Below are 12155 nucleotides of genomic sequence, written 5' to 3'. Positions count from 1 at the left end.
ATTTTGTGACTGAAGTGATCACTTAACTAAGCAGTGTTTGAGTCACCCCTGAAAATAGGTACTTGTGACTAGTGGGCTTATCTGGTTAGTAATTGAAAAATATAATAATAATAATAACACATCCCTAGGTGGATCTTAAGTGTATTGTTGCTCTATCCGTGCATATTTGTTGTACAGTCAAATTTATTACCAGTTATACTCCTGACATTAAAGTTGCAAACTATTTTGAGAAAAATAAGAATATAGTGTGCTCTTTGATGTTTTACTTTCATTGCGTAATATTTTTTCAGTATGATCAAACTACAAAAATGTTGTAAAGGTAGATAAATTGCAGTGATTTACATACACCAACAATGAATCATAGTATAAAAAATAAAACTTTGTAAGAGCCATTTCTTATTTACAGTATGGTTAAAAGTTTTTCATTGATGGATGCATTTGGCACAGAAATATAATCTGCAAAGTAATTTAGGTAGTGAGTCTTTCATTATTTTACTGTAGGGGTTTTCAGTTTCTGAAAAAGAAATTTAGGGATCTGTCATAATCACCAAATAAAATGCAAAAATAACATGTTCTGCATGAAAAAATGTTTAACTTGGTATTGCATATGGTAAGGAGATTTCTGCCAGCTCAGTAGGTTTGTTATTTTAGTTTAAAAGCCAGGTTTTGTGACACTGGGAAAGACGTTTAGATGAATAATAGTTATGTCAGGACTTTGTCACCACTGAGAAGCATCATCACTTCAAGACCGGTTCTGTAGGAGAGTAATGTCGAACTTGAAAATGAGCTTGTGGCTAACACGTTTAGCTCAGTTTTCTGGGATTCATCATCAAGTATGTGGCTTGGAAGAACAAGCCAATAGACTTTAGTACCACGTATGGTTACAGAAGCTATTACCACTTTACCTGGGCATTTTAATTGATTCTAGAGATGTGCCTGAAGAGACAAAACATTAAATTCCTGACCTTGAGTCCAAGATGGATGCACTAATAATTTTGAGAACTTACACCTCCTGTGGCTGACTGTTACCAACTGTGGCTTAATTATGGAGTGCAGATCTCCATCTCAGTGTAGTGTAATAACTGGTTTCAGTCTTATCTTCTTTTTATTATTATCATAAAATTATGTTTCTGTGATTAAAATAAACTTCTGGTATGGTACTTTTCTAACTATTGATCTGGACCACTTTTTGTTTGTTTTTACAGGTGTAAGGGACTATATTCACATTGTAGATCTAGCAAAGGGACACATAGCTGCATTGAAGAAACTCAAGGAAAACTGTGGATGCAAAGTAAGGCTTCTTTTACTAAAACAAATTCTGATTGCCATTACTTACTAGATTATAGGTAAAGTATATTATCTTGTTATTCAAGGTTAGACTAGTGTTGCTTATGACTTCAGCTTGCCTGTAACAGAGGGTGGTCTGGCTTAGTGATCTTTGTTCATTGTTTTTTGTTGCTACTGTCTCTTGCGTTTTTTATTTATAGCTTGGTTTGTTTCTAAATCCATGCCAGGCTATTTTAAAGTATTTTGGAGGGTCTATATCAGAACATCGAAGTATTAAAACTTCGAATGTTCTGATATCGAACACTATTCAGCAAACTCTAAGAATAGCGAAGCTGCAGAACAGCGAATTCTTTCTTCGGGGAAAAAATGCGGTTGGCCGTTTCTGTGGCTTCGCTATTCTTAGTGCTGTGGTGGAAAGTTATGGGTTGGGTTCAGGTAAGTGTGTGATTGTTTGTATGTTAGGGTTAGGGGTGGGTTAAGTGAGTTAGGGTTAGGGCGTGGGTTAGGCGTGTGTGCGATAGTGACAGACTTTAGGGTTAGGGGTGGTTTAAGTGAGTTAGGGTTAGGGCGCGGGTTAGATGAGTGTGTGATAGTGACGGACCTTAGGGTTAGGGTTTGGGTTAAGGTAAGTGGGTAGATAGTAGTGTATGTTTAGTTTAGTGTAGTGTTAGATGTAGGAATTTAAGTGTATGTGTGTGGTTGCTGTTTGTTTGATGTGCTTGTGTTGTGTGTGTGTTTCGGAGCAGCAAATTTTTTCCATGGGAAAAAAAATCACTGTTCTGAATGTTCGATATTTCATTGTTTAGATGTTTTGGGGCCAATGAAATAGCATTCGCTATTTTCATCTTTCAATAACGTGATATAAACTCTTTTTGGCCAGGTACTTAAATTATCCTTTATAATTTATTTAATTACACTTAATTTTGTGTTTTACTATTAACATTTTGGTTTTATTTATAATGCTGATTTTGTTTATGCTGATTTCAGTTGTGCATTTGCATTGAATATTTGTAATATTTTATTTACATATCCTACATTTCTGAAAGATACCATACCTGCAATAGTGATTATCACTCGAGAAGGGAAATTTCACTTCCATCTTCGCGCTCTTTTATCACAAAAAAATAGTAAAACTATATGCTTAGGTCTAAAAATATTTTTATATACTTCTGTTAATGTTATCCTGTTTCATTTGAGTATGGTTGTGCCCTTTCCAGAGAATAAGTTCAAATTTGGAAATGTCCATCTTACTCTTAGGCTGGATGATCTCAAAGACGGCTATAATAGTTAAGAGGCAACAGAACCCAAAGTTCACTTCAACCATTTTGTATATTTTGATCCTGTTTGAGGGCATAGGCATAATCAGCCAGGCTTCACTGAGACAGAGATGGTAACAGACTGTATTAATTTCCATTTTACAGTAAACTGTCAGTAAACTGGCACCCATGGGAATTGGTACATGCCGGATAACTGTAGTTTCTGGTTGCTTGAGAGTTACCATTAAAAATAGGCCTGGCTAATACTACACCCTATATTATTTGTTTGGTTTGGCTTGTTCTTAGGTTGGGGAGAGAGGGAATTTATTTCTATCTTCCATTTTAAAACTCTAAAAATGTAAGGTGTGTTTCTGCGTGGGGGGGGGGGGGGCAGAAACTGCAACACATGAAAATTGTACTGTATTTCTTCGATTTTTTTTTTTTTTTTTTTGTTCTGGTTGCTTGAGTTCCGGTTAACTGAGAATTTACTGTAGTATCAGTTTAGAAAGGAAATTCTTCCAGTATGTCAGGATAGCTGTGGTGAGAGCATGTTTATTTCTCACTTATTAGTTGATATATGGATAGAGTCCTTTTATAACTGGGTTTTATCAGGAGTTTCCCAGTCCTAAGATTGCTCTAAAAGGAGGGCTTTCCCTTCTCCAGATACTACCACCACCACCGTCACCAAATCTCATTCTCTTCTGAACACTGGTCATGGTTGTACTCCATTGCATTATACTGCACTACAAGAAAAAGAACCTCATTTCTGAGACCCTTTTAAAAGTCTATTAAACTGCAGTACAGAGAAAAGGAACTTTATTTGAGAAACCTTCCTCAAAAGTTATTTTTTTTTGTTTGGCCAAGTTCTTGCATAGAGATTCCAGTTGAGAAGTGTCTTCCTCTGGGAAGCTTACGAATACTCATCCTTTGTCTCTCCTGTGAGCAACTGACCCAGTCTTTCCTTCAGTGGGGCTAGAGCTGCTCAGCCTGTTCACTTCCATTTAGGGCAAGAGCCAGCCTAAGGAGGCCATCGTCCAGGCAACCCTCAGGGGTGTTGTTGGTGGCCCTAACCCCCCCCCGTTTATAATATTTGAAATGTAATAGCAGAAGATACTAGAACAGAACAGAAGCCAGTAAGTAAACTTGGAAAAGGTGATAGTTCAGATACTGTAGAATTTTCACAGAAATCAGAGATGTAAAATGACTATGGTCATCTTTTGCCTAACCACAGGGTTTGAGCTTGATGCCAGGAGAACACACTGATGTTCTTCGTGTTTCACTGTTGCAGTCATTACAATTGGGTTATCCTGCTGGCAGGCTACCCTTAGTCGGCCTGAATTCCAAAGTCTAGGTCCGGCGTCAGTTGCTGTCGACTCTTCCCTGACGTCAGTGCGCCAGGGGTATAAAAGATACAGCCGACTCCATTTTCTTTAGTCTTTCTTGCCGTGCGGTGCCCGAAGCAAAAGCAGTTCGCAAGTGCCGGTCGGCCGAATCCTGAGATTTTCGTGTTCGAATTTCAGATCCGAAGTCTTCACTAAAAGCTAAGTACCCCGTTGGGGAAACTTTTTTCTTGCTCCAGACCGATGTTAGAAAAAGTTAATAATTGTATTTCTTGTGGGAAACAAATGCCTCATAAGGACTTTCACTCTTACTGTATTCCTTGCCTAGGCCCTGACCATGATGTTGCTAGTTGTCGGTTTTGTGCTAGATTTAACCAACACACTATTACGTCGGTACGATTTTACATTTCACTATTTTGGCAGACAATTTAACTATACACTGTCGTTGGATAGCCATCCGACTACCGGAATTCACAAGAAACGCTAAGAAAAGGACAGGCATCCGAGGTCCAAAACCGCCGACGAGGCTTCTTCTAAGCCAGTCGCCGGTTCGCCGGTTTTCAGTGAGGCGCCTTCGCAGCCCCTGACAACTGCTACTTTAGACTCGCAGGCCGCTACAGACACCCACGTGGAGTCGACCAGGCCTCTGGAAGCTCAAGGTATTGGACCTTCGGAAACTATTCCCTCAGATGGGTCCAGAGCCGCTGAGCAGGCATCGGCTCCTGAAGGTGTTTTCAGACCCTACTCAATTATATGTTAAAACGACTTCAGCTTCAAAGGCAAAGACTAAAGCACCTTTAAAGACAAAGAAACAAGTACAACAGCCTCATGGACAGGCCTCCATGCCTAAAAAAACAGATGCTCAAAATGGTCGAAGACCTAATTACTTTAATCAGGGGTTCCCATCCCCCTCCTGATAAGAGGCCTAGGCAAGAGACATAATATGAATCTTCAGATCAGGTTTCCATTTCATCTGATTCCTCTTCTGATCAGGAGTACTCTGTTCCTCCCTATGAGGATTCTGATGCTGAAGAATCTATCCCTTCAGCCTCTCCTCCTGAGGATTATTCTTTTGGGGAAACTTTACATACCATGAGGGGGCATTTCCACCGGGAGAGCCAAGATTATTCAGAATCTAAGAAAAGGCTCAGAGACTTCCTTTTACTACCACAACACAGGCCCCTAGCTATTCCACCTGTGTTAGACATTGTAGATGATGTATTTTCAGAGTCCAGTCTGACCCCTGACTCCTTACCTCCAGCACCAGTTAAGCCGGACAGGTACTACAGGGTTCCTGACTCTCATAAATTCCTTTTCAAAAACCCTGCTGCTGACCCAGAAACTATCTCTCAGGGTCCCAAAGGGGTCAAGGCTTCCACTGCAAAAACCCCCTACTCCCTCTGACAGGGATTCTAGGGCACTGGACAGATGGGGAAAAATATTTACACTTCTGCTACTTTGGCTATAAGGGCTTTAAATTGAAAGTTTCATATGCTCAAATATCAGCAATATATTATGTCACTGCTTAAACAGAAAATATTGATAAATTCTGAATGTGCAGAAAACAAAGAAATGCAGGATTTATTGCATGCAGCTGAACAAGTTGGAAAGCATACTTTGCAATATGGTTTTGATTCTCTGGAGACCTCCTGCAGGGCCACAGTTTCGGCTTCTGTCATTAGGAGGCATGCTTGTTTAAAGGAACAAAATCTACCTGATCATGTTAATGCAAAATTATTAGATGCTCCATTACAACATGATGCTTTGTTTGGTGTTAAAGCAGAAGAGGTGTTAAAGAAAATGGAGGACAAAGCTAAATCTAGGCAAATAGTCAAGGATTTCTTACAGGTACAGCCACCAAGATTTAGCAGACACTGGCCTACAAAGAATTGGTCCTTTCCAGTGTCAGACAGGCCACAAAGGGGCAGATACAGATGCCCTAGAGGCAGATCCCAGCCCCAAGGTTCGTACAGGTCTAAGCAGTGGGGTGCTTCTACCTCCAAAACTGGAGAAGACAAATTACAGCCATACAGGAAACAGTCCCAATGACTTCCCCCGTGCCTGCGCCAAGCACTTATCTTCTGGCAGCACCTTTAGGGGGAAAACTAGCCCTTTTTTCTCAAAATTGGCACATAATAACCCAGGACAAATGGGTCTTAAACATAGTGTCACAAGGCTACAAGTTTCACTTCCATACCCTGCCAAGGGCAAACGGTTGGCCAGACCTGCCAAAACCTCAATAGGCAAAGGCACAAAAACAAGTCTCATCCCTCATGGACATGAGGACCATTCAACAAGTACCAGACCAAGAGCAGGGACAAGGATTCTATTCAAGACTGTTCTTGGTACCCAGAAAGGACAAAGCCTGGAGACCAATACTGGACCTATCTATTCTAAACACATATCTGGATGTTCCAAAATTCAAAATGTTGACTCTACAGCAGCTTCTGCCCATGTTGGGCAAGAAGGCTTGGCTTTAGACTTTAGATCTAAAAGAGGCATACCTGCATGTCCCAGTCAGACAAACATGCAGAAGATACCTCAGACTCAAACTGGCTCAATGCACTACCAATTCTCTGCACTGCCCTTTGGCTTGTCTACTGCACCCAGGGTCTTCGCAAAGTGCCTGGCACCAGTAATTGTGTTATGCAGACAAAGAGGAATACAAATATATCCTTATATGGACGACTGCCTCATTCAAGCAGAGAACAAGGACATTCTACTACAGCATCTGGCGTTTGTAAAGAGATTACTACCATGCCTAGGGTACACAGTCAACGAACAGAAATCAAAACTAGTACCCTCTCAAGAGGTAATATTCCAGGGTGCAAGCTACAATACAACTGCCCAGATGGCTTTATCTCACGCCAGACAAACAAAGGCAACTGACTACCTATTTCAAACTGTTGGCAACAAAGGCCCAGTTATCTGCAAGAAACATTCTGCAGGCTTTGGGCTTCATGGCATCTTGCATTCTACTAATTCCATATGCAAGACTGCATATGAGGAAACTTCAATGGTACCTAAAAAGTGTTTGGACTCAACATTGCCACAGCCTGGAAACAATAGATGTTCTTCATCTCACATTGCTGCAGTCCTTACTTATGGGTAGTCCGCTGTCCTCGGTCGGCCCGAATACCAAAGTATTAGGCTGACGTCGGTCATGGGCGCCTAGATCTGACATCAGAGCGTCAGGGTATAAAGGCGCATGATCGACGTCATATCCTCAGTCTTTTTTGCCGCATGGTCCGATGCAGAAGCAGCGTTGCAAGTGCCGTTCGGTGTTCTGAAATTTTTCGTTTTCGGAGTTTCAGACCGATACCAAGTTGGGCTAAGTACCCCGTTGGGGAATATTTTTGTTTTTTCTTGCCTCAGTTACTTACCGGATGTCAGAAAAAGTGAATAATTGTATTTCTTGTGGGAAACAGATACCGCATAGGGATTACCACTTGCTTTGTATTCCTTGTTTGGGACCGGAGCACGACGTAGTCGGGTGTCGGTTTTGTGCTAGGTTTAATAAGCGCACTATAAAAAGGAGGTTAGATTGCGCTAGGTTAGTCTTTGGCATGAGGTGTAATTATAATATGCCGTCGGATGTTCCGACGCCTGCTTCTACTAAGAAGCGCAAAGACAACTCTTTAAAACCTAGGCAGGATTATTCGTCCGTTTCGGACGCTGGACCTTTAGAAGCTACAGCTGAACAGGTGGATCCGGCTGAAGTTTCTGTTGAGTCCCAGGGGGAAACTTTGATTTTACAAGATGTGGCCTCTCAGGAGGCAGGTCAGGCTGAAGGGGCCTTTCAGGTTACTATTCTCCCTTCTATGCCTAAGGTGGTTCGGCCTTCTGCTACTGTTTCTAAGGCTCCTTCTAAGGGCAGGTCTGTTTTGCCTTCCTCTGGTGTCAGTTCTGGTTCTTCAGGGTCTGTGCCTAAAAAGCACATGTTTAAAATGGCAGAGGATTTGATTACTTTAATTACAGGTTCTATTCCCCCTCCTGATAGGAGGCCCAGGATGGTGCCAGAGTTGGGAAGTTTGGAGCAGGCCTCAGATGATTCAGAGTTTTCTGCTGAAGACATTCAAGATTTCCCTCCTTATTCTGATTCTGATGCAGAGGATTCCACTCCTTCTGCTTCTCCCCCAGAGGATTTTTCATTTACAGTAACTCTGCATTCCATGAGGGAGCATTTTAAGTGGGAGGAACAGGATTACTCTGATTCACGGAAGAGGCTTAGGGAGTTTTTTGTTTTTACCACAGACCGGATAGGTATTACAGGGTGCCTGAGGCTCATAAATATCTGTATAAGAGTCCTAGGGCGGACCCAGAAACTATTAGTCAGGGGCCTAAGGGTGTTAGAGCCTCTGTTGTTAAGAATCCGGTTCCTCTGGATAAGGAAGCTATAGCTTTGGATAGATGGGGTAAGAAGTTGTATACCTCTTCTACTTTAGCAATGAGAGCTTTGAACTGCCAGTTTTATAGGTTGAAGTATCAGAATTTCCTCCTTTCTCAGCTAAGATCTAAAGTGGATGCTTTGGCAGAGGGCATAGAGTGTAAAGAATTGCAGGATTTAGTGCATGTTTCTGAACAGGTGGGTATGCACTCTTTGCAATGTGGTTTTGATGCTTTACAGGCTTCTTCTAGGGTGGCTGCCACTAGTTCAGTTATTCGTAGGCACGCCTGGCTTAAGGATCAGAATTTGTCTGAGCATGTTAAGTCTAGAATTCTGGATGCCCCTTTACAGTCTGAAGTTTTGTTTGGTCCTCCTGTGGAGTCAGTCTTAAAGAAAATGGAAGACAAGGCTAAGTCTATGCAGACTGTTAAAGATTTTTTGCAGGTACAACCTCCAAAGTTTAGTAGAAATTGGCCTACTAAGGGGTGGACGTACCCTACTTCTGATTCTCAGTCTAGGGGTAGATCTAGGCTTGGTAGGGACAGAGTTCAGAGTACCTTCAGGCCGAGACAATGGAGTTCGCCTGCTCAATCTGCTGGTGAGGGCAGGGGCCAGTCCTTTCGTAAACAGGCCCAATGACCTGCATTTTCAGCTGCCAGATTCTTCTTGCCGGACAGCTCCTTTGGAAGGAAAGTTGGCTCTTTTCAAGCAAAATTGGCATTTAGCCCAATGACCTGCATTTTCAGCTGCCAGATTCTTCTTGCCGGGCAGCTCCTTTGGGAGGAAAGTTGGCTCTTTTCAAGCAAAATTGGCATTTACTCACCCAGGACAAATGGGTATTGGACATTATAAACCGAGGTTACAAGTTCTATTTCCACACCATGCCTCCTTTCAAAGACATGCCAGACGTCCCTCCTCGGCAAAGGATAGAGGCTCACAGACAAATTTCTTTACTTCTTCAAAAAGGAGCTATACAGCCAGTTCCTCTGTCAGAAGTGGGCCTAGGATTTTATTCTCGCCTGTTTCTAGTTCCAAAGAAAGGGAACACGTGGAGACCAATTTTGGATTTATCTATCCTCAATACTTACCTGGACATTCCAAAGTTCAAGATGCTGACTTTACAACAACTTTTACCTCTGTTGGGAAAAGATCACTGGATGGTTACTCTGGATCTCAAAGAGGCTTACCTTCATGTTCCTATCAGGCCCAGTTGCAGGAGGTACCTGCGTTCTCTGCATTGCCCTTTGGCTTATCTACTGCGCCCAGAGTGTTCACAAAGGTTCTGGCTCCAGTGATAGCTTTTTTCAGACTAAGAGGAATACAGATTTATCCTTATTTGGACGACTGCCTGATTATTGCACAAGAAAAGGACGAACTTCTTCATCATCTACAGTATGTGATGGCAGTGTTAAGATGCCTACGGTATTCTGTGAACGAAACAAAGTCCAGTCTAGTACCCTCTCAGGACATGTGCTTTCTGGGTGTGAGACTGAATACAGCTTCCCAGATGGCCTTTTTGACCCCGGACAAACAAAGAAGCCTTTCTCTTTATTTCCAGCAAATGTCTCTACGGTCCAGGCTGACTGCTAGGACAGTCCTTTAAGCCTTGGGGTTCATGGCATCTTGTATTCTGGTGTTTCCCAATGCCAAATTGCATATGAGGAAGCTTCAATGGTATCTCAAAAATGTGTGGACACAGCACTGCCAAGATCTAGACACTGTCATTCAGATAATACCTTGCATTCAGAAGGAGTTTTTGTGGTGGGCTCAGGAATGTCACCTAAACAAGGGACTCTCTGGGACCCGGCCAGAGGCGAGTCAGATTCTAACGACAGATGCCTCGGACAAGGCTTGGGGAGCACACCTCAATGGAAAATGGGTGCAAAACACGTGGCCTGTCAAACTCCAACATTTGCATATCAACTTGAGGGAAACGTTAGCAGGCCAGTTTGCATTGATGGCTTTCAAAGTTTACTTCACCCAGGGCAGGTGTTGATTCAAACAGACAACACTTCTGTCATGTGGTACATCAACAAGCAGGGGGAAACCCATTCTTACCCTCTTTGCAGGCAAGCGATGATTCTGTGGGAAACTGCTCTCAATCTACACCTCAATCTTCAGGCAAGGTTTCTACCAGGAGCACAGAACTCCTTAGCAGATGTATTGAGCAGACAAATAGTGGATCCTCACGAGTGGAAATTGGATCCTCATGTATTTCAACAGTTGACAGTGTTATGGGGTACTCCAGACATAGATCTGTTTGCTTCTCCACTAAATTACCAGTTGCCAAAGTTATGCACAAAAATGTTTCATCACACAGCTTGGAAGGTGGACGCTCTATCGTTCAGTTGGAACAATCTGCATGTATATGCCTTTCCACCTCTGCCTCTTCTTCCCAAGGTACTTTTGAAGGCCAGACAAGACAAGCCAACCATGATTTTGATGGCACCGGATTGGCCTCGACAACACTGGTACCCACTACTGAGGAGTTTAGTACGAGAACCTCCATGGCCTCTGCCTTTGATTCCGCAACTTTTGTCACAAGAGGACAGTCACTTCCTCAATGTCAAGATTCAGTCTCTGCATCTAACAGCCTGGCATATTCTGTTTTAGACTCTGGAAGGTCTCAGCTTCCACAACAAGTTTTGAATGTTATTTTGGAGGCCAGGAGGCCTAGTACCAGGAAAGTTTACGCGGATAAATGGCGGACATTTTTTATTTGGAGCAAGGGAAAGGACCTTGATGTCTCCAAACCTGATTTACGTGTTGCTCTTCAATATCTTACTGAGCTATTGGACAAGGGTTTGTCTTTCTCCTCAATAAATGTTCATGCTGCAGCCATTTCTGCTCACTATGATTGTGACCCTCCTTTATTCTCTCATCCCTGGTTTAAGCAATTTCTTAGAGGGGCAAAGAATATAAGACCCCCACGTAGAGCTCCTACTCCTGCTTGGGATCTCAATTTTGTGTTGGAAAAACTTACTCTACAACCTATTGATCCTGCAGCTACTGCCGAGTTAAAGTATTTGTCATGGAAAACTGCTTTTTTGTTGGCCATTACCTCTGCAAGAAGGGTTTCTGAATTACAGGCCCTCATGGCAGTGGAGCCTTTCCTGATTTTCCATAAGGATAGGGTATCTTTACGTACTAATCCTTCCTTTATGCCTAAAGTGGTTTCTAGTGTGGCCTTAAATCAAACTATTCATTTGCCTACTTTTTCTGCAAACCCCCAAAATAAAGGGGAGAAACTTTTGCATACTTTGGATATTCACAGGCAGTTGCGTTTTTATTTGAGCAGAACCAAGGAGTTCAGACAGTCTCAGCAATTGTTTGTTTCTTTTGCTTTGGGTTCACAGGGTAAACCTGTTTCAAAACAAACTATTTCTAAATGGATTAGGTTTTGTATTTCTTTCTGTTATTCCCATCATGGTAAGGAGATTCCTGCTGGAATCAGCCCTCATTCCACTAGGGCTACTGCTACTTCTACGGCCTTTCTAAGGGGGGTAGCTACAAAAGACATTTTGGAGGCAGCTTCTTGGAGTTCAGTGCATACCTTTTCTAAACATTACCACCTTCCTCTTTATTCTAAGTCAAGGGCTGGATTTGCCACTGCAATTTCACAGGGCATTTTAGCGGCCCCTAATGCTTTATGATTTTTACCATCCTCCCTTTCCCGTTGCTTTGGGATTCTACCCATAAGTAAGGACTGCAGCAATGTGAGATGAAGAACATAGTACAGTTTTGTACCTACCATAAATGTAGATGTTCGAAGATCCACATTGCTGCAGTCCAATTTACCCTCCCTCCTTCCCCACTGTGGTTTGACTTGGTGTTATGCTTTAGGTGATGGTTGTTGTTGGGCATGTTTTTGGGAGGTATTCTGTT

General features: G+C 42.3%; 1 protein-coding gene across 2 annotated transcripts in view; it reads left to right on the top strand.

Annotated features, from left to right (window-relative positions):
• Positions 1-12155, top strand: part of GALE (UDP-galactose-4-epimerase) — a 553592-nt gene that overhangs the window by 444729 nt on the left and 96708 nt on the right. For both annotated transcript variants that reach the window (XM_044060070.1, XM_044060072.1), the window contains one exon: positions 1206-1291. In XM_044060070.1, the coding sequence (XP_043916005.1) occupies positions 1206-1291 (86 nt within the window). The remainder of the gene's footprint in view (positions 1-1205; positions 1292-12155) is intronic.

This window comes from Protopterus annectens, chromosome 1.part2 (assembly GCF_019279795.1).
Source record: "Protopterus annectens isolate FY-2018-M chromosome 1.part2, PAN1.0, whole genome shotgun sequence".
Lineage (NCBI taxonomy): Eukaryota > Metazoa > Chordata > Ceratodontiformes > Protopteridae > Protopterus > Protopterus annectens.
Note: the sequence above shows the minus strand (reverse complement) of the source record. Positions and strands in the feature narration are given on the sequence as shown.